The 25,851-nt window shown below is 33.6% G+C and overlaps 1 protein-coding gene across 1 annotated transcript; it reads left to right on the forward strand.

Annotated features, from left to right (window-relative positions):
- Positions 1–3,628: 3,628 nt before the first annotated feature.
- Positions 3,629–18,024, forward strand: LOC105799204 (chromatin modification-related protein EAF1 B-like). Its single transcript, XM_052634032.1, has 23 exons — positions 3,629–3,964; positions 6,074–6,282; positions 6,407–6,461; positions 6,535–6,629; positions 6,724–8,185; positions 8,270–8,389; positions 8,580–8,846; positions 9,515–9,700; positions 9,898–9,978; positions 10,211–10,268; positions 10,339–10,850; positions 10,940–10,993; positions 11,437–11,494; positions 11,603–11,793; positions 11,894–11,947; positions 12,039–12,119; positions 12,401–12,526; positions 12,644–12,760; positions 13,745–13,833; positions 13,976–14,191; positions 14,355–14,643; positions 15,332–17,081; positions 17,461–18,024. The coding sequence occupies exons 2-22, from the start codon at positions 6,140–6,142 to the stop codon at positions 16,877–16,879; spliced, it is 5,802 nt and encodes a 1,933-aa protein (XP_052489992.1). The 5' UTR covers positions 3,629–3,964; positions 6,074–6,139; the 3' UTR covers positions 16,880–17,081; positions 17,461–18,024.
- Positions 18,025–25,851: the final 7,827 nt, after the last annotated feature.

Below are 25,851 nucleotides of genomic sequence, written 5' to 3' on the forward strand. Positions count from 1 at the left end.
AAAAGCATAAGTTAGTGGCATTTCGTCATCGTCCTCATTAAGCCATCGTCCTCCATAACCAAAAATTGAGAAAAACTCCAAAGTTGCTCCTTTATATTCGGCCAACTTTTAAGTATAGAAATTAAGTCATTTTCTTGTAATTTTTATGGATCTGTGTAACACCCATGCCTGACCCGATCACCAGATCCAGGTATGGTATGTCACAACTTAAAACCATTTAAGTTTGATAAAAACACTTGAAATTTTTATAGCTCTAAGGGTCTCAGTGTATACCCCGGAATTGGCGTTAAACCCAGTATAATAATAACGAAACAATCAAACAAACATTACGCCAAGTAAAATAAAACATAGTTTAAACAAACATCTTGCAAAAGCCTTATAAAAGTCGACAGGATTATATAAAATGCCAGGTGAGTTATTTCCCAAACAAAAGTTTCATGTGCATTTTTGGCAGTTAAATATAATTTAAAACAGTTTGGCGTATAGTCTTAAAGATGATCTCATAAAACATATTTCACTAATATTTAACATATGTCTTAGGAGTACGTAGAAATTCTCTTAAAACAATGAGTTGGCGTAAGATGTAAATTATTAGAAAGTTTATTACAAAACAGTTCTACACGCTACCTGCTCAAACGGTCATGCATGATTCAGAAAACAAACAAGTAGCTCACGAGCAACTACAACTTTGGCGTAGTCCTTTTTCTACTCAACTCGTCTGAGAAAGAAAATAACAAAGTAAGTTCAAACGAACTTAGTGAGTTCCAAATGTAATTACAAACAATATACAAAAATTCTGTTGGTAAATAAGCACAAACTCTCATAAGATACTCAACCTTTCAAAAATATTCAGACGTACTAAACATAATACGCCTAATGGCGTTCACAAAACTCAAATGAACTCGTTTCGCCATCTTAACACGACATCATAGAACTTACTAAGCATTTATACGCTTACTCTAGTTGTTTCTCCTACTTGTAGATCGTCAACTTGCGGAACTTGTTGAACCGGATCAGCGCGAAGCACACACTATCATCAAGACGATAGAATTATGTTCATTTTGAGTCTAAATATTGTAGCATGTATATAATGGCATCTTATTATGTAAATGGTCATTTTTAATGGATTGTTATGTAGTAATTGTGGCTATGGTTGGACTTGTATGTTAAGCTTGAAATATGACATATTTGACGCATGGTTTTGGTTATGTTTGATGCTATTAGGAGTGATGATCATAAACTTGCATGGATTTGGTATGTTAAGGGCTGCAAAGTGAAGTAGTTAGGTAAGTTGATGAATGGTTTGAAAATGGTATGTTTGAATGTTAAGCATGAATTATAGTTTAGCTTATGCTTTGTTTGGTTCATGTTAAGGCCATGTAAGTTCTTGATTCTCAAATTGCATAGGTAAAAATGTATTTGTGCTTGAATGAGGTAACTTGGTATGACTAGATGGATAAATGGCTTGGATGAGCTTAAATGATGATCATGTGATGCATGTCATATAAAATGCTTGGTTTCAAATGTTCATATGATTGAATTGGCATAGATTGATATTAAATGATATTGTTTTGGTTGTGGAAAGATGTTATGAAAGTTTATAGATGTTTGATTAAAAACATGTAAGATGTACCAAATTTATTTTGTCAAAGCAGGGGCAACGTCGTGACATAGATTGACAGTGAGTGATGCTGTGACATCGAAATTCTTGAAGTCGCGATGTAACTCACTAAGTAATGATGTCGTGATGTGAAGGTCATGATGTTGTGACGTTAACTCACAGGTTTTGAAACTTTTCAATTAAGTCCTTAACTGACCTTAGGTTAGTAAATGAGCTTTCGTAAGCTCGTATAAGATTCAGAAATGATTTTACATCTGGTTAAAATGTGTTTTATACTTGAAAGCATGTTAAAATGATTAAAATGTATTGAAATTTGATGTAATTTTCTTCGGTAACATCCTATAGCTCAGACCCGACGATCGGGTTAGGCAATGAGTGTTACAGCTCTTACCACTTATAGGAGCATGGTTGGAAGCTTATTGTATTCGACTATAAGTGGACCAAATCTATGTTTCTGTTTTGGAGTATGTATTAGATGCCAATCAAATCCCAAAGAATCTTATGTCAAGATAGGTAGGAGAATTATGAGATTTGTTAATGGAACACTAGATTTCAGAATCTAGCTTTCAAAAGATAACATAATGAGCTTGGTGGGGGTATAGTGATGTTGATTAGGTTGGCAATGTGGATGATAGAAAGAGCACCTCTAGAGGTTGTTTCTACTTGAGATCCGATCTTGTATCATGGTAAAGAAAAAAACAAGAATCAAGATCATTGTCAACAATTAAGGCAAAGTACATTGCAGTAGGTAGTTGTTATGCTTAGCTCCTTTAGATGAAACATGTGATAGAAGATTTTGGAGTGACACTACCAGTTATAATTTCATAGTATAACAATTTAAATTCCATCAATATATCAATGAACCAATGATGCATTATAGGACAGGACATAGATACTTGCTATCATTTCATTCAAGAATTAGTAGAAAATGACACTGTAGAATTAAAATATATGCCTACTGAAAATCAATTAGATGATCTCTTTACAATCGCAGTTGGTTTAGCTATGTTTGAAGCCTTGAGAAGTTATATTGGTGTATATGGAGTTTAAAATTTAGCGGTTGAATGATGGCATCCAAATGTTAATTCTTGATGTTGTTTTAGCAAGTGGTTATTTTTGGTGAGTTATTGGTTTGAAATCTTTTCTTTTTGGTGGGTAAAATATTTTGTAATTTTAAATTTCCAAATTTTAGAGTGTAAGTTAATAAAGACAATGGTTAATGGTTATTTGGGTATTTAATACCCTATTAGAGTTACAATAGGTTTCTATAACTACTTTTCATTTTAATAGAAACTTAGACTCTAAAGAAATCCCCTATGATCTTAAACTATCTTTTGTTCCAAAATCCTTTCTTTCTTGCTTTTAAAAAAATGTTTTTTTTCTACAATGGCTTGTGTTAAAGTTACATCTTAGGAGCAATTCGATTGATTGTCTCGAGAAGGTTTCTATCTACTGAAGTAGGTCAATCAAATGATAGTATTTCTTCCAACGAAGCTCAACAACCATTGGAATCTTCTGTACTCGATGTTCCAAATGCAATCAAGGAATAGTTGCCATTGCAATTGGCATTGTTTTCTAAAGGAAAGGTTCCTATTGCTGAAAGGGCCTCAATAATTATTGGTTCAAATTAGTACTCGAACTTGGCTTTTGGTCCATATTAGTACTTACATTAATTGATTTACTTGAATCCATTTGAACTATGAAGTCAAGTTAATGTACTAATTTGAATCAAAAGGTCAAATTCAATATCTAATTGGATCAGAAACAGTTTAGTTATCAAATTGAACCTCGAGGCCAAGTTTAAGTAACTAATTGGACAAAAAAAAAACCTAATGTACCATTTTGAACCTTAAAATAAAGTTTAAGTACCAAAATATATATTTACCCGGTGATAAAAAAGCCCGAACTTAACCAAAAAAGCCCTTTTGTATCGTCGTCTTCCTCAAGTTAAAAACCCAGGCCCAGTACTCACTGAGACGACTCGCATAGTAACCCCGAAAATCAGCCTAAACGAACAAAACCTACACAGGAAAAAAACCCCGAAAAAATATAAAAATAAATCCATTTTTCTTATTTTGAGTGCCAAAACGAACAAAATTTATATGGACTTTTAATAGTAGGACTCTACAACGTGCCCATGGCTTGCATTTGCAGGGAGGTGTCGTATTTTAGGGTCATTTCATGTCGTTTTGATTGAGGGCAGGACGTTGAGGAAGAGTTCGAAGCTTAAAAAAAGAAAAAACCCTGGACAGAGATAAGGAGAAGAAACGAGAGTATTAAAAATAGCGGAAACGTTTTGCTGTGCCCTATCTCTCAATTGTTTGACTCAGTTTCCTCATTCAGGTTATTTTCGCGCCTAATTTTCTTTTTTCTTTTTCCTTTTGTTTTGGAAACCCTAGAATCTGGTCAGTGTTTGAAATTAGGGCACAATTCCATTGATTCAATGCGTTTAGGGTTTATCTCGTGGTTTATACAGACATTTCAATTGAATGCTTGTGAATTTAAGGGGCAAGTAGTCTTCTTATATGTTTATTAACATTACTTGGAAGTTAAATGCTGGCGAAGTTCTTTAGGCTCTTTGTTGTTTTATTTAGCTACCGATTTTCCACTTCTAGTGGTTGTGTTCACTGGAATTTGAAGAAACTTGCTGGTGCCAAAGCTCTTTGCGGTGTTATTTGGAATGCCAACAAATCCGGTACGAGGAACAGAAATCAGCACACAAATCGCTACTTCCCTAAAATCTAATTTGATATGGTAGTCTTTTCGATCTAGGAACAAAATACAATTAATTGGAACATAAGACATTTTTTACAAAAACATAATTAAATAATAGTATAAATATGTATAAATTATTAATAAAATTAATTAGTTTTAAAAAATTAATGTTAACCAATCATTATAATGTTTACAAATGATGTCAAGGAAAAGAAGAAGCATTTTTTGTTTAATTAAAATCCTATTATTAAATATAATTGGTTAAAATGTGCCACAGGTACATGTATTCTCTGTAAATTTGAATTTAGTCTTTGTACTTTTATTTTCAGGAATTTAGTCCCTCTACTTTTTAAATTTAAAATTCAGGTCCAGTTGTTAACATTGTTAAAATTATTTTGTTAAATTTATTGGTGTGATATTTTGAAATTAAAAAAATAATCGCATGGTAACCTTGTAATTAATTAAAAATGGCTTTGTAATGAATATGAATGTAACAAAATAATTTTAATAGTGTTAACAATTGAACTTAAAATTTTAAATTTGAAATGTAGAGGGGCTAAATTCCTGGAAATTAAAGTACAAGGATTGAATTTTAAATTTACGAAGAGTACAGGGACTTATGACATATTTTAACCTTAATAATTATATTTCAATAATTATTTTTTAAATCTTATAATTTAAGTGAAAAATTTTCAGAAACTCTCTCAGTCTCTCTTACATTAAATCACTTGCAAGGTTAAGAGAAAGCAAGAAACAGGTTTGCTCACCCACCGACTTTTGAACTGTATTGTTTTACTTACAGGTGAAATTAAAAATTACCCGTTTCTATCTTCAAGTTCATGCTTTTCTATTTATTAGCAGGATTGTAGATTTTCACAAATTGGATTGCAAATTGTCCAAGATTTTGAACATGCCATCCAATTCGAAAATCCTAGGGGGATTAGCTTTTTTGGTACATGCTATCATCTGTACCTATGTGTATGCTTATGTATGTATGAAGTGTGATCATCAGGTGGCAGTGATAGCATTGCTAATTTTCTGTAATTTAGCTTTGCTTTTGGCATTCCAATCAATGGCAGACTTTGCATTTCCTTTACGGGGCGTTTTATCTATCCAAAATTTAGTGGCAACCTCTCCCATACAAGTACAAGTTTGTTTTCTGTTTTTTCAATAGATATAAGGTGGTGAGTGAACTTTGATAACCTTTTGAGATAATTTTGTTATGTTTGGTTGCTGTGAAACTACTATGCTGGAGTGGGAAGTTGAAAGTTGAAAGATTTGCAATCAATATTCTTTTGGTGATATATTTATTTAACAACTCATTGCGGAGAAAATTTAAAAAAAAAAGTAGGAAGCACCTTTATTTCCCTGAGAAGTGTTAATTTAGAATAATATTGCCTCAATCTAGTTCAAGTCAGTTTGTTTTGCACTTTGTTCTTTCCCGTGAAAATCTTTGTACAATGATACTTCTTATAGTAGTCAGTGTATAAACTTCATGCATAATTCTTCTCTTTCATCTATTCGTTTTCATTTGTTGGGTGTTCTACTTTTGTTTTTTGCTGGTAGTTTTATACATATCAGTTTGATGACATCAGTTTTATACATGAGAATGTATAAACTTCCTATTTTTTTGATTATGTTGAGTGACTTTGATGATATCAGTTTGTGCATTTTCTAATTGTTTCAAGCTTGAATCTTTTGTTGAGTGAAGAAAATTATTTTTACCATCTTTTGTAGGTATTACCAACACTCTTCTTTTTTTGCATCGATGGGAAGGGCCAGCCTGTAGATATTTAGGTAGGGATGCATGGATGTAATTCAGGACCTGCTCTCTTAGTAATTGCTGAGATTGGTTCCATGGGACGGGTGGTTGATGGTGGAGTTGGGATTGATGTCAAAACTTCTCCGTGCAGAGCAGCTATTGAGAAAGCTCAAGCAGAGCTTAGGTCATATTTATGTTTCACTTTTGTTTACTCATACCCTATTAATTTTACAGAAAAGTGCACTTGGTTCACATCCCTATGTACAGGCACCTTATTTTCTTTCGTTTTTTGCTCTTGTCTATAACAGGCAGGAGTATGATGTTCGAGAGGAAAGGAGAAGGGAGCTAGAGTTTCTTGAGAAAGTATGCGTTTTTACCTTCTGCTGCTTCTGATTTCTTATAGATTAATATTCACCATAAATCATGTTGCTGTCAGGGTGGCAATCCCTTGGATTTCAAATTTGGCAATGCAGCTTCAGTTAGTGTCCAGTCTATTTCTTTCACTGATCAACAAGCAGAACTTCTTACCTGGTATATTCTTTATACTGCTGTGTGCTACAGAACTATGGTTCTAAATTGTATTGTAGTAAATAACTTATGCTTCCTCTATGCATAATTTTTACAGTGAAGCAAAAGGTAGTTTCGCACCAACTATTTCACCTCATGGTGATTCCATAGAGAGTAGTGGTAGACCACGGGTTCCTGCAATTTGTGAACCTAATAGTGCTGATAATCTCTTGCTTTTTGATGGTGAAAATGAGTTACCTGGATGTGAAAGGAAGTCTATGCATCCTTATAAGAGGAATAATGTTGTTCCATCAGAGAAATCTTCTCAGATAAATGGGACTCGAAATGCTAAGGAATCAGAAGATTCGGCTATTTTTCGCCCATATGCTCGAAGGAACAGGTCCAAAAAAAATCGAGATGGAGTTCGATCATGTTCAACAGATATGGTTCAGGGTCAAGGTGGTCATGGTTCTTTATCTGCCCATATAGCATCAAAGGACTTGAAGGCTTCAACATGTGAAAAAAATGACCAGAAGGACAAGAACATACCTTACGCAGATACTCCAAAATCTGCTATTTCGAACCTTGATTTGGCTTCAAGGATGATAAGTCCTGATAATCTGTCGAATATGGAGTGTGGGCTGGCTGTGGAGGAAACTACTGACCAGTCAAAATGTTATCTATCTGAAAGCAAGATTGATGTTACAGCTTCCAAAAGCTTCATAGATGACTTGCCTAATGAACCTGCCCAATTGGTGGCTAATGGATCTACAGTTAAAATGGCTTCTGAGGAACCTGATCTTGTTGGAAGGAAGGAGCAGGTAGTTCCAACTGGTCTTGAATCTTCACCTGGTACTGGTGCAGCTGCAGCAAATGCTGACAATGAAACAAGTTCTAATCAGCTAAATGAGTTTATTGATCCAAATAGAGATATGAAAAACATACCAAATGAAGGAAAAAATTACGATGCAGCTATAGAGACAAAGGGATTAGATTCAGAGTCCTCTTGCACTCAGAACAGCTTAAACACTTACGTAAATAATGATAATGATGTGTGTATTAATCCAGAAAACATTGACTCTAATGGAAAGCCCGTGGAACAAACATCAAGAAAAGAGGAGTCACTAAACTCATCTATTGGTGAATTGGCAAAAGAAACCAATGAGATCAAGGCTGTTGATAATGCAGCTGTTGTTCCTGGTACTATTACTTCTGTGAGTCAAAAGCACACTCTTAGTTTTTCTATTGTCAAAGTAGTGGAAGAAATTAGATCTGAATTGCAAAATGAGCTGACTTGCCCTTCCAACAATGAGGTGCAACGAAGCAGTCATGCTGTATCAGAAGCTGATAGGAAAATTAGTACTGTTCCTGCTGATAATTCTAATTCCAACAAGGAAACTTTTCCTTCTAGTAAGCCTCTGGGCTCAATGGATAATGCTATTTGTGAGGTTCCTGAGGTGACTTTGTCTGAAAGAACCTCAACTCCTATTGCTGAAACTCAATCTTTTTTGGATAATCATGTGAAAGTGGTGGACAAGGCACATGAAGATTCCATCTTGGAAGAGGCACAGATTATACAGGTGTTCTGTTATAGTTGATTAAGCTCTTTTTTTTTGCCCTTCTAATTTAAAGAAGCTTAAAAGGTCTGGAACTATGGTAAACAGGCTAAGCAGAAAAGGATTGCAGAGCTATCTGTTGGTACTTCACCCTGGAAGAATCACCAAAAATCTCACTGGGACTTTGTCCTTGAAGAAATGGCATGGATGGCAAATGATTTTGCTCAGGTATTATTTTAGTATAGAATATAAGTTCGATTTATTTATGCATCCTTCTTGTTCCTTTTTTCTTTTTTATTAAGAGCTTTTTAATTTTATTGCCTTTACTCAATCAATGTACTTGTATTCAGTTGACTAGATAACGTATTGATAAAATTTGCCTCTAATCTTCCCCTTTTTGTTCTTTATGTGCTTATAGGAGCGTCTTTGGAAGATGATGGCTGCTGCTCAAATATCTCGACATGTTGCTTTTACTTCGCGATTGAAATTTGAAGAACAACACCAATATTCGAAACTCAAAAAAGTAGCATTAAGCCTTGCTAATGCCGTCATGGACTTTTGGCATTCAGCAGAGGTGCTTCTAAATAGGAAAGATGCAAGTCTTGGCCCAAAGAAAAGTGGCCATGATTTAGTGCACTTACCAGCCAATGAAGTTCCTAAGAACATGACTGCAAAACTTGATATGGTACCGATTTTAGTGTTGGCTTCAATTGGTCTTTAATTTTAATCAGTTTGTGCATGTCTTTCTTGTGATGATAGTAATGATTATAATTTTTCACATTTAATTTTCTGTAAAGCTTTGTGCTAGTTTCTTTTAAAATCTTCAGTTTCAATAATTGGTTTTTATGATCATTCATATCAGTTGTCTGCTTTTAAGTTATATTCTTCAATACATGGAATCTCTTGATAGGAAGGTAATTTCACTTGATTTTGGGAGGAAGTGACTTATTTTAAATATGGGGGTTGTGGGTTTTACTCTTCTTTTAATTGTAACCTTTATGAACCTTCATTGTGATTTCTAGTAAATACGATCTCCATGGTTTTTTAAGTGTATTGGCTTGCTGAGGTTGGTGGATTATTTGATGATTGAGTTCACAGGCACTAGATGATAAATTAAATTCAAATTCAAATGCGTATAGGCCTTTGAATTCCGGAACTGCAATCCAAGTATATACTTAAATATTTGGAATTGGGTTATATGTCTGAGTTGTTTGGGCTCTTCTCCGTACCTTCGGTTGGTTATCCTGTAAAAATTGCCAAATAGTTCCGTCATATTCATGTTCTATATTGTATCAGATCCTTTAAATATTGTACTTTCTTTCTCATCTTTCGGTGCAACACGTTATGGAGCAGGATATGAATGAGGACCAGCAGCACTTTGGAAAGAACAGTAAACTTGCTATTCAGGCATATGCTCTTAGATTTTTGAAATATAGCAGCTCCTCTGTTTCTTCACCTCAAGCTGAAGCTCCAGCAACTCCTGACAGGATATCTGACTCGGGCATTATAGACATTTCTTGGGATGAAAACCTAACTGAAGTATGGCTTAATTTTTCTTACCTTTTCATGTTTATTTACTCATTATTGTTGCCTTTCAAATATTGCTTTTTGATTTCTCTTTTCATCGGTTGTAAATGTTTAAATCTGCACGCTCAGTTCTGCTGTTCTTATCTTGTGGAAATGTTTTCTTATTTTTACATTCTTTGCTCTTACTTTTTTATGTACTTCATGTTCAGGAAAGCCTCTTCTATGCAGTTCCTTTAGGTGCCATGGAAACCTACCGAAGATCTATTGAATCTTATTTGATACAGACTGAGGTAAATATAGGTCCTTTTAATGAGTTTATACATGTCCTTTGTTTTGTTTCCCCTATATATAATTAAGGGCGCGTACTTCTTGACTGAACTGATGTTGTTCATCTGGAAATACATCAAAGTTATCATGGAACTATACATCTATGCTAATTTACCAGAGAGCAGCTGTTGGAACTTCTGATCCATCTTGCTTACTAACCCTCTTCTTTCTTCTTTCCTTTTTTTTTATCCCTAGAAAACTGGCAGTAGTAAGCAAGAGGAGGTTGAAATATCTGTTTATGATGCTGGGGCTGGTAATAATTTGTATTTTCCCTTTCTTTGTCATTCAATGGTCTCCTGTTCTTACTTCTTCTTTAAATTCAGAGTTTGGATATGACGACTTTGTGTGTGATGAGGAAGAAGGAGAAACAAGTACTTACTATTTGCCTGGAGCCTTTGAAGATAGCAAATCATCGAAATTAAACCAGAAAAAGTGGAAGAAAATAAAATCATATCTTGCAAGACCTTATGAAATGGGTGCTGATTTTCCACATAGACACTGTGCCCAACAGTCCATGTTGATAAGGAAAAGGCCTGCTAGCAGTCTAAATGTCAATCCAATTCCAATGAAACGTGTGCGTACTGGTTCCAGGCAGAGGGTTTTAAGTCCATTTAGCAGTGCACCTGCTGCTGGGGGTTTACAAGGTCCGACAAAAACAGATGCTTCTAGTGGGGATACTAATTCTTTTCAGGATGATCAGAATACTTTGAATGAAGGATTCCAGATCCAGAAAAGCATGGAGGTTGAATCAATTATGGACCTTGAAAGGCAGCTTCCATACGACCATGTGGAAACACCGGTAAAACCTACAAAGAAGAAAAAGGCCAAGAATCTTGTATGTAGTTCTTCTACTTTAACTGACATGGATGGTTTTGTTATTTGCCTTCATAGTTTTTAAAGGTGCCTGAATTTTGTGTCTGGTAGGGTTCTGCATACAATCAGAGTTGGCAACTGGAATCTACTGTTCACAATGAGAAGGTGAATTTTGTTATTTTTATCATGCCAACTTGCCCATCTTGATATAAATAAATTTATTCTCTTTGCTTCATCATTTTGTTTCCATTAAAAGGATTACTATATTCATTTTGTTGTTTAAGAATGTAAAATCTTTTATTTTTCCGTGTCTGGATGTGTTATTACCATGTTAAGGTTTTATTGGATCTTAGCATGAGTCATTTTTCAAAGGTATTGCTGGTTTTTAAGGTCATCTTCAATTTTACATCAGAACAATGGTATGCAGACCAAGTTGACATCCTACTTCCCATGATTGATATGAGGGTGTCATAACTGTTAAATCTTTTTATGCAGCATGGAACTTTATTTGCATGTTCTTCCGCTCTTCCCCTTTGTTCACCAAATTTTTGTCTTATGTGCTCTTTTCTAATTGATAATCACATGTGATGCTGCTCTTTCTTTCGCAGAGGGATTATTCCAAAAAGAGACTAGAGAGTCATCATTTCGATTCTAATGGGACCAGTGGTAAAGCACTTTTTTCTCATATTTGATTTAGTTGTTGGTTACTTGGTGGGATATATCTGCTGGTGTTTTGTTCTACACCCTTAACATTTTCAAATGTCTTTTTATTAGATTTATATGGGCAACATAATGCCAAGAAGCTGAAGATAATGAAGCAACAACCTGATAATGCTTTTGACTTCCCTCCTAGTGGAACCATTCCTTTTCCAGCAGGGTCCCAAAAGACTAATCTGTCAAACCCCAGCAAAATCATTAGATTAATTCATGGTTGTGACAAGGGTAGAAAAGCCAAAACTCACAAGGTATCTTGTCTTCACCCATTTTTTATGGTCTGGTTGATAATTTGCTTCATATTCGTCATAGCTCTGGTCTAATTATTGAAACCATGTAAACTTCTTCCAGATGTCTGTTGATCTGCCTGGTTCTGGTGGTTCATGGTCACTATTTGAAGATCAGGTTAATATTTTTTAAATTTTTTCTTGAAATTATTTTTAAATCACCGTTAGCATTTCAACCACGTCTTTAGTTGTTACTGTATAATATTCAGGCACTTGTTGTCCTTGTACATGACATGGGTCCAAATTGGGAGCTTGTAAGTGATGCCATCAACAGTACCCTTCAATTTAAGGTTAGCGCTTGAGCAAAATGTTTTTACAAATATATTCTGTTACTCCTATGTGTCTGAAATAATTCTAAATTGCATTGCAACCAATGATGTGTCTATTGCTCTAAAAGTGCAACTCGTTCTTTCATTGATCTTTTTGAGCAAAATGATTTGTCTGTTTCTTTCTATATCTAGGGCAACCTTCCTACTTTTATTTTCTTCTTTTTACCCTCACCTTGCTAGTCCCTTCCACTTTCTTCATTCCCCATTGGGCAACAATCTCCTGAACTTCTCAATGCATCCAGTGCATATTCCGCAAGCCTAAAGAATGTAAGGAACGCCACAAGATTTTAATGGATAGGAATGGAGATGGAGCTGACAGTGCTGATGATTCTGGTTCTCTGTCATATACATTGCCTGGCATTCCAAAGGTCCTCTCTCTTTGAAAAGCTAGTAGATTTATATCTTTTGTTAATCTAGTAATAGGGTACATATTCCATGAAGCTAATTTCTTCTATGATGGATTTGTACTTCTGTATTTCTTGCAGGGAAGTGCCAGACAGTTGTTTCAACATTTGCAAGGACCGATGGAAGAGGATATTCTTAAGTCGCATTTTGAAAAAATTATGCTTATTGGCAAGAAACAACAGTACCGGCGGAGTCAGGTACATATTTGAATTTTAGAATGCATTTCTTTAATCTCTAGAGAACCTGGCATGTAGGTAGTTTAAGAACAAATCAATATGATTTAATCAACTAGTTGAAGTTTAGTCTTTATCTTCGGCAATTTCAACCTTGTAGTTTCTTATGGGTTTGATGCAAATTCTGACTATTGGCTTTTCGAAGAATTTTTTGCGATGTTAATTTAATTTCTGAAGGTGTGTGGGCCTTAAAATATACTAGATTTGATCTACTCCTGTTCTTTTGAAACATTCGAATCTATGCTTCAAGGAACTAGGTGAGCTGACAACATTTACATTCTATTTGGGCTACATGATCAACAGCAGTGTGATGTCATCCTTTTTAGTGATAAAATATGTGGATGATGTTGCATATGTTGTAGCCAGGGTTGTCAGTGCTCCAAAACTGAAATGAAAGTGCTGAATTTTCAGTAAGCTATGCAAAAATTATGAAAATAATGATAAGATGATAAAAGCAGACCAGTAGTCTCATTGTCCTCTACCTCTAACTTAAAAAAGTTTCTATTAATGCTCCTTGGAGAAGTGGAAGAGCAATAACAGAAGTGCTCTGTTGGTTAAAGGTGACATCTTCTCTGCTTCCAGTCATAGAATAGAGGTTTAATCAGCATCCATGGTATTTTTTACTACATTGGAGATTATGAATTTTGGATTTAGCTGTCTTTAAACTTGGCATGTTCCCTACTGTATGCTGCATTTTGTTCAACATGGAGGTTTTACTCTTAACAAAATTTCAACCTAAATTTATTGTACCGTAAGAGAAATTTCACATTCTGTTTCAAAATTGTTGTGGCATTCAGTGGTGCGGCTAAACGTATGGAGTTTATCAAAATCTACAAATCTTAATACTTGAAACCAGTCCTAGATTTGTGTTTATCTCACCTTGATTCTTCCTGACTTTCCTGACTTGGCCTTTCTATCTTTTTGTGTATTGTGAAACATGATAACCAGGATCCAAAGCAGATAGTGCCAGTCCACAATTCTCATGTTATTGCTCTTTCAAAAATCTGCCCGAATAAACTAAATGGAGGAGTTCTAATGTAAGCTTTGCTGTCCCATTTTTATTAACTTTTTGGCTTGTTGATTCATTCATCTTGATTAGTTTTGCATTTTAATGTTATTCATTGTTCTTGCTGTTATGCTGGTGCTTTATCATTTTTAATCTTTTTGGTCTGGATAAAGGCCTCTCGAACTTTGTGATGTCATTGCATCAAGCCAAGATGTCGTACCTGTTGGATATCAAGCTTCTCATGCTGGTGGTTTAGCAATATCAAATCAAGGAGTTGTGGGATCAATGCCTCCTGCCTCTGGAGCAAATTCATCACTGCAGGGATCTTCTGGAGTGGTTCATGGCAGTAATATATCATCAGCGTCTGCCCCACTTAATGGATCCATGAGGTACTAAGCTAATGTGTAGCTTGCTTCTCAATGCATGCACTTCACATACAAATGGCATAAATTTTCGATCATATTTACACTTAGGGATGGTAGATATGGTGTGCCTAGAGCATCTTTTCCAGCTGATGAGCAGCTTAATCAAAATTTACCTGGATTCTGGCAGGAATATGCAGCAGTCCAACTTATCTCTACCTGGAGCTGTTTCCGGATCAGATCGTGGGGTTCGCATGGTACCCAATAGAAATGGTGTGGGCATGACTTGTGGGATAAGTAGAAGCATGTCTATGTCAAGGCCAGGCTTACGAGGAATGGCATCATCAACAATGCTGAATTCCAGCTGCATGCTCTCCAATTTGGTGGGAATGCCAAGCCCTGTAAATATGCACTCTGGACCTGGTTCTGGTCATGGAAACTCGATGTTGAGGCCTCATGACACCATGCATATGATGCGAGTAAGTTATTTACTTTTCAAAGAGCAGTATGATTAAGTCTATGCTTCAACATATTATTGCAGTATGTGCTTCTTTTTTTCAAATGGTTAATTGTTACAAACCAATTATCGGCATTGATATTTCCCTAAATGATTATTGTATATTATTTTTAAGTTAGGCCATTTCCATAGTGTGGTGATCTCAATCCTACATGTCTAAATCATATTTGATATTTTGTGTCAATTATGGACGATAGATGTTGATCAAATGCTTTGTGATAGTTTATTAATCTCATTGGTAATTGCAACTTCGAATGACTGAGGATTGCTTGCTGCGAACAATCCCATCATAGTGAGTTCTTTGCAACTATAAACCTAAAATTTACCTTTTTCGAAAGTTCTTTGGCTAACAAGCAGAATGAAAATGAACACTGGGTATCTAAATAATTGCATTGTTCAGATGTAATGATTTCCAGTTCAAGAATTTAAAATAGGCTGGATGGTGTTCTGGCTGATCTCTAAGCAAAATTCATTTTGCAATCAGTTGTTGATATGAATAAAACTTTCTTTAGCATTGATTTTGATAAATTATTATTCTCATATCTTATGCTTTAAAGTATTGGGTACAGAAATGCGTTTGATTTGGGTTTTTTATACATATTTAACTTTACATTGAAATTATGATAAATAATCAACGACATTGTATCCAGGAACAAGGGAACAGCCAGGGAATTCCTGCGTTCAATGGGTTGAGTTCTGCTTACACTAATCAATCAACTGCACCACCTGTTTTTTCATATCCAGTTCAACCCCAGCAGCAGCAGCAAATGCCTCCACAGCAATCCCATGCACTGAACAACTCTCATCATGCTCATCATCAGGGTAACAATCATATTTCTGGGTCACAGCAACAAGCATATGCCATGTGCCTCACTAAAGAAAGGCAAGTGCAGCAGCAGCAGCAGCTTATGCATCAGCAGCAGCCACAGCAACAGTTTGCTGTATCTAGTGCATTGATGCCAAATGTCCAACCTCAGACCCAACTTCCCATATCTTCTCTGCAGAATGGTTCCCAGATTCAATCTCAGGCTTCTACTCAGCCAGGTTCGCTATCCCCTCTAACACCGTCTTCACCAACGACTCCTATGTCATTGCAGCAACAACATAAACACCAATTGGCACCTCATGGGCTTGGTAGGAACCCCCAACCTGGTGCTACTGGGTTGAACAAACAGATAGGCAAGCAACGGCAGCGGCAGCCCCAGCAGCAGCAGCAATTTCAACAATCTGGCAGGCACCACCCTCAGCAACGTCAACAAACACAGTCTCAACAGCAAGCCAAACTTTCGAAGGGAGTGGGAAGAGGGAACATGCTGGTGCATCAGAATCCTTCTGTTGATCCTGCTCATCTTAATAGCCTTGGCGTGGTCCCTGGCAACCAAGCTGCCAAGAACAGAGAGCAGATGATGCACTTGATTCAAGGTAAAGGCTTGTGTTCTAGGTCTGGTTTGAGTCCTGTCCAACAATCTAAAGCTCTCGTTTCTTCCCAATCTTCAAATTGTTCTGAGCCACAGCAAAAGATATTTTCTGGGGCTGCAGCCCCTTCTACAAAGAAACTGCAACAAGTGGCTCCCCATTCTGATAATATTTCTCAAATGGTGCCTTCTGATCATATGCCATCAGCTGTGCATCAATCTGTCCTGCCAGCGGCCATGGGTCCAAACCACCAGCATTCACTGCTGCAATCACAGACACACCAAAAGCAGGTTAATCTAAACAGACCTGCTGTTCATAGGATGCTTCAACGGAGTCAACAAGTAAATTTTGAGCCTCCCAACAAATCTCAAGTTGAGCTAGCCCATGCTGATAAACAGACCTTGAACAGTGCTCCACAGATGGGTACGACCACAACCATGGAAATGCCCCAGGCTGCCATTGATTCAGCTAACAATGCAGTCTCAGTTGTTTCTCCTGCTGGACTTCAGTGGAAATCACCAGAACCAGAGTATGGTCCTGCTATGCCAACTGTGGCCACTGAAGTTGGATCCATAGGGAGCCCTCTTACAGATTCAATGGGTAATGATCCTGTACCTTCTGTCAGCCAAGGGTTAGGGCAGAGACAATTATCGGGTTGCTTACCCCCTGACAAGAATAATGTTGGGGCACAGTGGACGCAACAGCCACAGACACAACGATCTCATATACCACCACCTACTCAACAACACTTCCAATCACAAGAGCAGTCACAACAAGATTAGCGTAATTCTTCCCAACAGCTGCCATCGCAGCGGTAGTCACTAATAACAACAGCAAGCCTGATTCTGCAAGCAGTGCAGGGCAGCCTGTATCACAAGCCTTTTAATTTTAAGATGGAATGAAGCAATCTAGTGATGATGCAGTTCCAACGGCAGTGGGTCTTGCTATGATTGGTATGGAAGCTCTTGTAACCCCTGTGTACAGGTAAATACCGATTTACAGATTTAAGCAGATGCCATATGGTGTTATTATATGTTAGATTGGAATACTTTAGGCAAAAATATGAACATGTAGAATTATCATGTTTTTGTAAATTATAATGATGATAAATGGTAGCCCCTCTTTGCTTAATTGGTTTGTTAAAGCTTTTCTCTGACTATTTCCCTCTCACATGCACTCTCTTGATGGAAGGCCTAAATCTCGAACTTATTTTATGGATGGTTACTTTTTAGTGCCAGCTGTTTCAGTTGTTGCTTCATCCTCTATATCTTTCCGTATGTTTGTTTCTTTGGTATCTAGACTTAACTTGAATAGAGTGTGGACACTAATTGAGCTGGGTTTTTCTTTTTTTGCTTAAATGCAGATGATGTTGGTTATTCCATCCATTTGGGCGTAGCAGTGTCTGAAACCGGAGGTTGCTATTTGCAGCAGGTTAGAAATTCACAGGAAAAGAATGGACCTTTTTGGTTTGTTCCTAGTTTTGTTTTATTTAAATTTTTGGAGGGTGGGGGGGGGGGGGGGTTGGGATTGTGTATATTACAGCTGGTCTAGAACAGAGAGTTAGGAAGATGGAGACAGATAGATAGATGTAGGGGCATTTGTAGATAGGTCTTATCTCCCATTTCTTTCTTCCCCTGTCTTTTCCATGGTCTGTCTGCTGATGTGGCTAGGGGGGCTATTTCTTTTTATGGTTTTTGTTGGCAGTAGATAAAAAAGTGCATGTATTCTATAGGGCTTACAGATGAAACCAGATAGCAATGATTCTTATGGGCAAAAAAGGCTTAGGAAATTTAATTTTGTGAATATTATTAGAATGAGACTGCACTGCCAATGTCCAGGTTAGAGAGCACGCAATGAATTCATTGTAGTAATTATATTTTTACGGTCCTCAGATTTTTCATAAATTCAAACTGATCCCTTTCCATTTCCTGCTGTGTTGATGAATGATTGTTTGATATGTTTCCAAATTAAACTGGGACGGAGAATCCTTTTAAAGCTGTATTTCCAAATCTTTGATCCTTTTGATGAAAAAGAAGGGTAGGAAACTGCCTGGGCAGCTGACTTCCTCAAAAGAACATAAATTTATATGGTGTCGAAGGTGCCAATGTTTCTTGTGCGGATCGTGCAGACAAACAGTGAGAATAAAAGCGCGGAAAACAAAGTTTCATCATTGATGATGTCATATGGGAAACTCTTTTGAATCTTCTAAATCATTTACCACTTAAAATGGCAGTAAATGAAAAGGTAGAGAAGAAATACGAATTTTGATATATGAAGAAAAAGGAAGAAATTCATCCACGGTATGCTGTCAATAAATAAAGAGAAACATGAAATTGGGGGACCAAATGTGGAAAGTTCATAAAATGCTCCATGAGAACCCTTGGTTGGACCCCTGTCCCGTATCGTTGAGAGTTCTTGGTGGGACGCAAGCAATGGTGGTTATAAGAACACGAGGATGTAATAGAAATAGACTTGAAAGAATTGTCTTTTGATCCTAGAAGAAACAAATCACTGAGGGCCAAGGAAATCATACATTTCCATTTTGCTTGTTATTAGCTGAGGGAGAATGAGAAGAAATTTCTGAGGTTATTATTATTACTATTACTATTATTGTTTTGCATTTATATTATGTTTTAATATTTGTTTTTTTGTTAAGTTTCTTTTTGCAATTTTCTTAAACCGAAGGTGAATAAATATAATTTATTGGCAAAAGGGCATCTAAGCCCTTGAACTTTGCCGAAAAATTTAATTAAGTCCCTTTACAAAAATGTATTCAATTAAACTCTCAAACTTTCAAATTGCATTAAGCCTATTAATCAACGTTTTTTTGTTTTGAACTATTATAGCGCTCATTAATGGTGCTAACATCGTGCTCTGTAAAAAAAATAATTATTTTTTAAAATATTTAAAATTTGATTGGAAGAACTTGAACAAATGATTGTTCGAGTGATTTGATTTTATAAAATATAAAGAAAAATATTTTTAAAAATCTATAAATTTGTACACATTATTGAAATTTATAAAATATGAAATAAAATTCAAAAGTTAAAAAAACAAAAATTAATAAAAATCATTTAAAAGTTCATTCTATAATATATCTGGACATATTGTTGTTTAGTATTAAACTAAATTTGGACACTCATATGTTAAATTCATTCAAGAAGATTTTTCTAAATTATATAAAATTTAGAAAACACCAAAAAATATTCTTTGACAATATGAGATGCTTATCAATGTTTTAATTCAATTGGTGCCTTTTAAACTATATAAAATATAAAAAATATTTTAGAAAATAAATAAATATATAAAAATAAATTTTAATTTTATTAATTGTACATGCAAAGTAAAAAAAGTATAAATATGTCCAATTATCTGAACATTTTAGGCTACACATGTAAAAATAATAATTTATACACATTCTTTTAATTGGATATATTCACATTTAAAAAAATTTTACACGTAAAATTTAAAAAAATATTAAGTTTTATTTATACTTATTTATTTTCTGAAATAATTTTTTATTTTTTATATATCCTAAAAGGTACCAATAGAATTAAAATATTGATACACATATCATATTTTTAAAGAAATATAATTTTCAATATTTTTTAAAGGCTTAATGGTATTTTAAGCCCTCAAACTTTTTTAAAACAATTAGGTCCCTCCAAACTTTTTGCACCAAATTGAGCGTTTAAACTAACAAAACTGGCTAAATAGACTCTCTGGCTAACGTTGTTAATATTTAACAACAATGTTGATGTGGCTGTTAATGGTGCCATGTTAGCATCATTTGTTGACATGATTGTGCCACATCAGCCACATCAACAAAAAATAAAAATTTATTTACAAGTTTAGAATTATAAAAACATAGAAAAGTTTATAAAAATTATAAAAAGTCATTAAAATTGATTAAAATTATAATAATTATTATAAATGAATTAAAAATCATAAAATTTATTTAAAATAATTTATTAAAACCAGAAAATTTTAGAAAATAATTTAGAAAATTGTTAGAAATTAATTAAAACCATACAATTTTATAAAAATATTTTTTACAAACACAATTTATATTAATCAAATAATTTAATAAAAATGAGAAAATAATTTTATAAAATTTTGGAAAAAATATTTTATAAAATTTTTGGTTTTAATTAATTTCAAAATTTTTTATAAATTATTTTTTCTAAATTTTATGGTTTTAATTAATTTCTAATAATTATTATAAGTTTTAATAAGTTTTAATGATTTTTTATAATTTTATAATTTTTCTCTGTTTTATAATTCTAGAATTAATCTAGACACTAGGGTGTCTAGATTCATTGTATACTTATTTTAAAATAATTATTTTTTATTTTTTTGCTGACGTATCACTGTCACGTTAGCATCTGATGATGATGTGGCACTACCACGTCAGTAAACGGTACTAAAATGGTGTCTCTTAACACCCATGTCATTGATGCCGTTAAATATAATGGTCAACATTAGGCAAAGGGCCTATTTGACCGATTTTGTTAGTTCAGTGGCTCAATTGGGTGCAAAAAGTTCGGAGGGGCTTAAATTGATATTTTGAAAATTTCGAAGGCTTATAATACTATTAAACCTTTTTTAAGCTTTATATAATTTAGAAAAATCCTCTTGAATGAATATGGACTTATGGTTGTCTCGAACCATATTCCAAATTCATTTTGTACTTAAATTTTAAATGATTTTTATTAATTTTTTAATCTTTTTGAATTTGTTTAGTATTTTTATAAATTTTAATAATATTTTACAAATTTATAAATATTTTAAAAAAATAATTTTTTGTATTTTAGAAATTTTAAGTCCGAAATGAATCTAACTTGGACGACCATTTGTCTAGGTACATCCTAGTCAAAAAGTTTTAAATAACATTTTTTTTTATTTTTAAAAGAAAATAAATTTTGTCGCGTTAGCAATATTAATGACCATATCAGTGTTCTAAAGGTCAAAGACAGAAATTGTTGATTAAAAAACTTAATTGATGCAATTTGAGAGTTTAATGGCTTAATTCAATACATTTTCTTCTTTTTTTTCATAAAGAGGCTTAATTGATTTTTTCCGCCAAAGTTCAGGACTTATATACCTTTCAACCTATTTTATTTTAGTATTTATTTGTTTTCTGATTTTTTTTTTCTCTTTCATTTTATCTTTTATTAGGATATCAAAGTTGAATGTATAGTTTTCTCTTGTGCCTTTGAATCTTACATACATTCATTTATCAAGAATGGGTAACAAAAGGGCATGATTTGCGAAACAAAGATGTGCAAGAAAGAGAATGAAAAGAAGTACATCAAAATTAGATACATGTTGCTCATGTTTCAAAATAATCCAGATATAAAGTTTTATTATTCAAGGCATTATTATTATTTTGTTATAGGAAAATTAAATATTGTACATGATTTTAGCATTTCTTTTTGGTATAGCAAGTATAAAATATTGAGAACAATACAAAATGATAAAAAAATTGGATGTACTTGTAAGTATGGTAATAGATTTTTAGGGTCACGAAGATGTTGGATGATAAATTGATTAAGTTTGTGTTAGAATTTGTGCTTTTAGTGTAGTGGTTTAAATCGTAATTGTTTGTAATTTTTAGATTAGTTGAATACGTTAAATTACCACATGTTCATTTAATTAGTTTTTATATGTTTGTCCTTAATTTAAGAAAATGTATAAACAAATATAAGCTCTTTGATTACTTAAGGCTCAACTAATATGATGATTGTAATGTGAGAAGATATCTTAGTAGGTAATCTAAATTGCCTATAGTCTACATAATCAAATTGAGCAAATGATTCAAATAATGAAGAATCATTATGTTGTCTATAAGTCCAATTGGGAAGATAGCTTATCTTGGCTATCAAAGCAGGATTGTCACAAGATAAAGAGACATAGATGTGATTGTATAGATTAATAAAACATTAGACTAAAACAACTCAAGTTGAATTTATTTTAGACTCGTTTATGGATTTATTCACTTCTGACATTTATGTTGTGATTTACCTTAATTTTGAATAAGGGAATCACTATGCGTGTGACTCATGCTTTTAATATATTGAAAACATATTCTCTTATGGTACTAGGCTGAAAATTAACATGTTGGGTATATAACTTATGTAACAGCCCGGTTTTAGCTAAATCGAACTAGTGGTTTTAGAATCACAAATCTGAGGTCGTAAAATTATTTTAATATTATTTTTGGTGTTTACAACATGTTATTATATATGTGTAAAAGTTTTGTGAAATAATTTTATTGTTTGGATGTTTAATTAGAGAAAAGGACTAAATTGCGTAAAATGTAAAAGTAGCATGCTATAAGTTAAGAGTGTCTATTTGTTATGGTTTATTAAACCAAAGGTTCTTATGATGTTATTATGCCATTGATAAGATTAATGGACATTAATGGCCTTATACTTGATGATTAAATGGTTTAATAACCAAGGGTAAAATGGTAAACTATGTATTAATGTATAATAAATAAAACAAAAACAATTTTTAAGCTTATTTTCTCATCATTCTCACAGAAAATCAAAAGAAGAAAGGCCATTTTTGCTCATTTAGGATTCGGCCATTGTTGTTCTTGATTGAGGTATGTTTTGAGCTCGATTTTTGATAATTTTTACGTTTTTGAGATTGTTGCTTTGTATTCTAGCTAACCCATGCTTTAATTCTTGAATTTGATGGTGATTTTGTGAAATACCATTGATGAATATTCAAGCTTTTTGTTGTTTGATGATGGAAAATAAATATTTGATGTTAGATTATCATGTTTTATTAAGTGATTTTTTGAAAAAAATGCTTATTAAGAATTAAATTGAGAAATGTGTAAATTGAGTGGTTGAAATGTGAAATAAATGCAAGTTTTGGGCTGCTAGGGACCTCTAATAAATTCGGCTAAGCATGGGTGTATTGAAATTTTGTGTAATTTGTGATTTTGTGAAATAGGGACTAAATTGAATAAATGTGAAACGTTAGGGGCTAAAGTGCAAAAATGTCTAAATAGGTATTTTTGAATGAAATTAAATGGATTTGTGATTAAATAAGTTAAATTTGAATTGATTTAGATCAAGAAAGAAAGAAATCGGAGTTAGATCGGGAAAAGTCGAAAGTTATTGAGTAGTCGATCCGACCCGTTCGTTCCGTATCCAAGGTAAGTTCTTCAAAGGAAATTTTGTAAAATTTTTATGTTTAAAATATATTTATTACATGTAAGTAATGTTCGGCTATAAGGACTGTTAAGCAGAGTTTAGTAGTTTAAAATACATGTTATTTTAATCAAAATACTGCAGTTAAGAAGTGAAGAAAAATTTTGATGAATAAATGCATAAGTTGCTGTCGAAATCTGCCGCATGAATGTTTATTGCTTCAGCATGTAATTGTTGTATTGAACGTGCAGTAAATTCTAGTGTAATTGGTCTGCTGCTGTTGTAACTAAGAAAAAATATTAGTTGTTAAATGTTAACCGTGTCTCTATCCAAAAGAGATAATTGCGGTCCGAATGCTGGAAATTTCAGCATTTAATTCCTCTTCTTTAAGTTGATTAAAACATGCTGTAAATGCAACATTTGTATATGTTATTCACACGCTAATTAAATGATAGGGAGCTTAAAATTAAGCTGTCCGAATGTGTTAGATTCACTGATCAAAGCACCATCATTTATGCTGTTTTATTTAGTAAATGTAGCTGTCCGAATGTGTTAAATTCACTGTTCAATGCACTATCATTTATGCTGTTTCATTTAGTAAATGTAGCTGTCCGAATGTGTTAAATTCATTATTCAATGCACTACCATTTATGCTGTTTTATTTAATAAATGTAGCTATCCGAATCTGTTGATTTCACAGTCAAATTTAAATGTTGTTATGCTGCCAATTGGTGTTAATTAAGCTGTCCGTTTTGGGTTAATAACATTGTCTAAATGTGATGCTGTTATGCTGATTTAGTGACTTGCATTGTTGATGATTTTACACTGTCTGAAACAGTATATATATTAAGTATGATTTTACAAATTAAATGACTTGTACAATTGATGAGTTGTCGTTGCCGAATTTAACTGAGTATGGGATGACCTGTTTTGAGCTTGAATTGATTGAATTACGACGTCTAAAAGCCCCGTATGAATCATAGGAATAGTATAGGATACGTATGTCATGACGTTAGGACTTCCGAGTTGTGATTTCATGTAAGACCATGTCTGGGACATTAGCATCAATATGAGATTACGTGTAAGACCATGTCTGGGACATTGGCACCATATATGATTCGTGTAAGACACTGTCTGGGACACATGCATCGATATGTGATAACATGTAATACCATATATGGGATATGACATTGTATGTGATATATGTGTTTCCGAGTATCTTTAACAATTCTGAATGGTTCAACGGGCAATGCTAAAACAAGTCCGAATGTGAAATTAAACTAAATGATTCAGGTAGGTATGAGGTTTATATGTTCATTGAAAAAAAATAAAAATAAAAATAAGGTAAGTGAAGTTACTTAATGTGGTAATTTGGATTATATGAGAAAAATGACTATATATGTGTATGAGATTAGTTAAATTTGGCCTATTTCGAATCTAATTATATATGTGCTTGTGATGAATTATTTGCTTATGACTTACTAAGCTTTCAAAGCTTACTTTGTGCATATTTTTTTTTCTGTTTTATAGATATATAAAGCTAGCTCGAGTTCGGGAATTGCCAAGGAACATCGTCACACTATCGATCGTTATTTCGGTACTTTAAGAATTTGTACTTTTGACGTATGACATGTATAGGCTAGTTTCGATATGGTTCATTTTAATCTGTATATATGTAGCCATACGAAAATGGCTTGATAATGATGTTAATGTTTGTGTATATGTAATTTTGGCATGATGCTTATCATATGAATTTGGTATGTTTGGTTCGGCAATTGAGCTTAGAAATTGCTATTGTCTTATATGCTAATGATTAATATGCCGTGTGATATGGATCGATATGGTTTAATATACGAATTTGACTTGTATAAAAAAATTGTAAAGGAGATTATATTACTTTATGCTTGAATTGTAATGAATAACTGTTCTGAACTGTGTTTTGATCGGTAATGCTTCGTAACCCTAATCCGGCGACGGATTCAGGTTAGTGGTGTTACAACTTATGTATGACATGACTTCACTCACAATAGTATTTTATATGAAACGTGGTCATTAGTCATTTTTTTGGAACGAGAGACTAATCATTAATGTTTCTAAGTAATGATCATTTGGGTCATTTGTCTAGGATGAATGACCAATCATTATTGTGATTTGTAAGTCATAATCTTTTTAATCAGAAGATACAATGGTGATCATTAAATAGAATGTATTTATTAGTGTTTGTATGTAACGTTCATTTTCATCATAAAATATATAATGAATTAGGTGAATGGATTAACTTAAAGGGGTCAAAGATATGGTAACATATGACAAGTAATATAAATAGCTAATATATAATGGAGAAATCATACTCTATTACTAAATAACTTTGTAATTAATAAATGAGTCGAAATTTAATTAAAAATTATTTAAACTTGAATTATATATGTCAGCTAAATATTTTAACTCTGTACTAATAAAATAATAAAATCCGATCAAATGTATGGATAAATTAAATTTATGAATGAAGAAATAACTTGGAGCCAAGAAAGTTAACTGTCAAGCCTAGATAGGCTTAAGTTCATGCTCAAGAGCATCCATGGCGCCAA

The sequence above is a fragment of the Gossypium raimondii genome, chromosome 7 (assembly GCF_025698545.1).
Source record: "Gossypium raimondii isolate GPD5lz chromosome 7, ASM2569854v1, whole genome shotgun sequence".
Classification (NCBI taxonomy): domain Eukaryota; kingdom Viridiplantae; phylum Streptophyta; class Magnoliopsida; order Malvales; family Malvaceae; genus Gossypium; species Gossypium raimondii.

What these genes read in the sequence shown, in the direction of transcription:
- LOC105799204 (XM_052634032.1), top strand. Translation starts at nt 6,140, where the DNA reads ATGCATGGATGTAATTCAGGACCTGCTCTCTTAGTAATTGCTGAGATT. An exon ending in GGGATGAAAACCTAACTGAA is followed by an intron (nt 9,701 to 9,897) that starts GTATGGCTTAAT and finishes CTTCATGTTCAG; the next exon opens with GAAAGCCTCTTCTATGCAGT. An exon ending in CCACTTAATGGATCCATGAG is followed by an intron (nt 14,192 to 14,354) that starts GTACTAAGCTAA and finishes GGATTCTGGCAG; the next exon opens with GAATATGCAGCAGTCCAACT.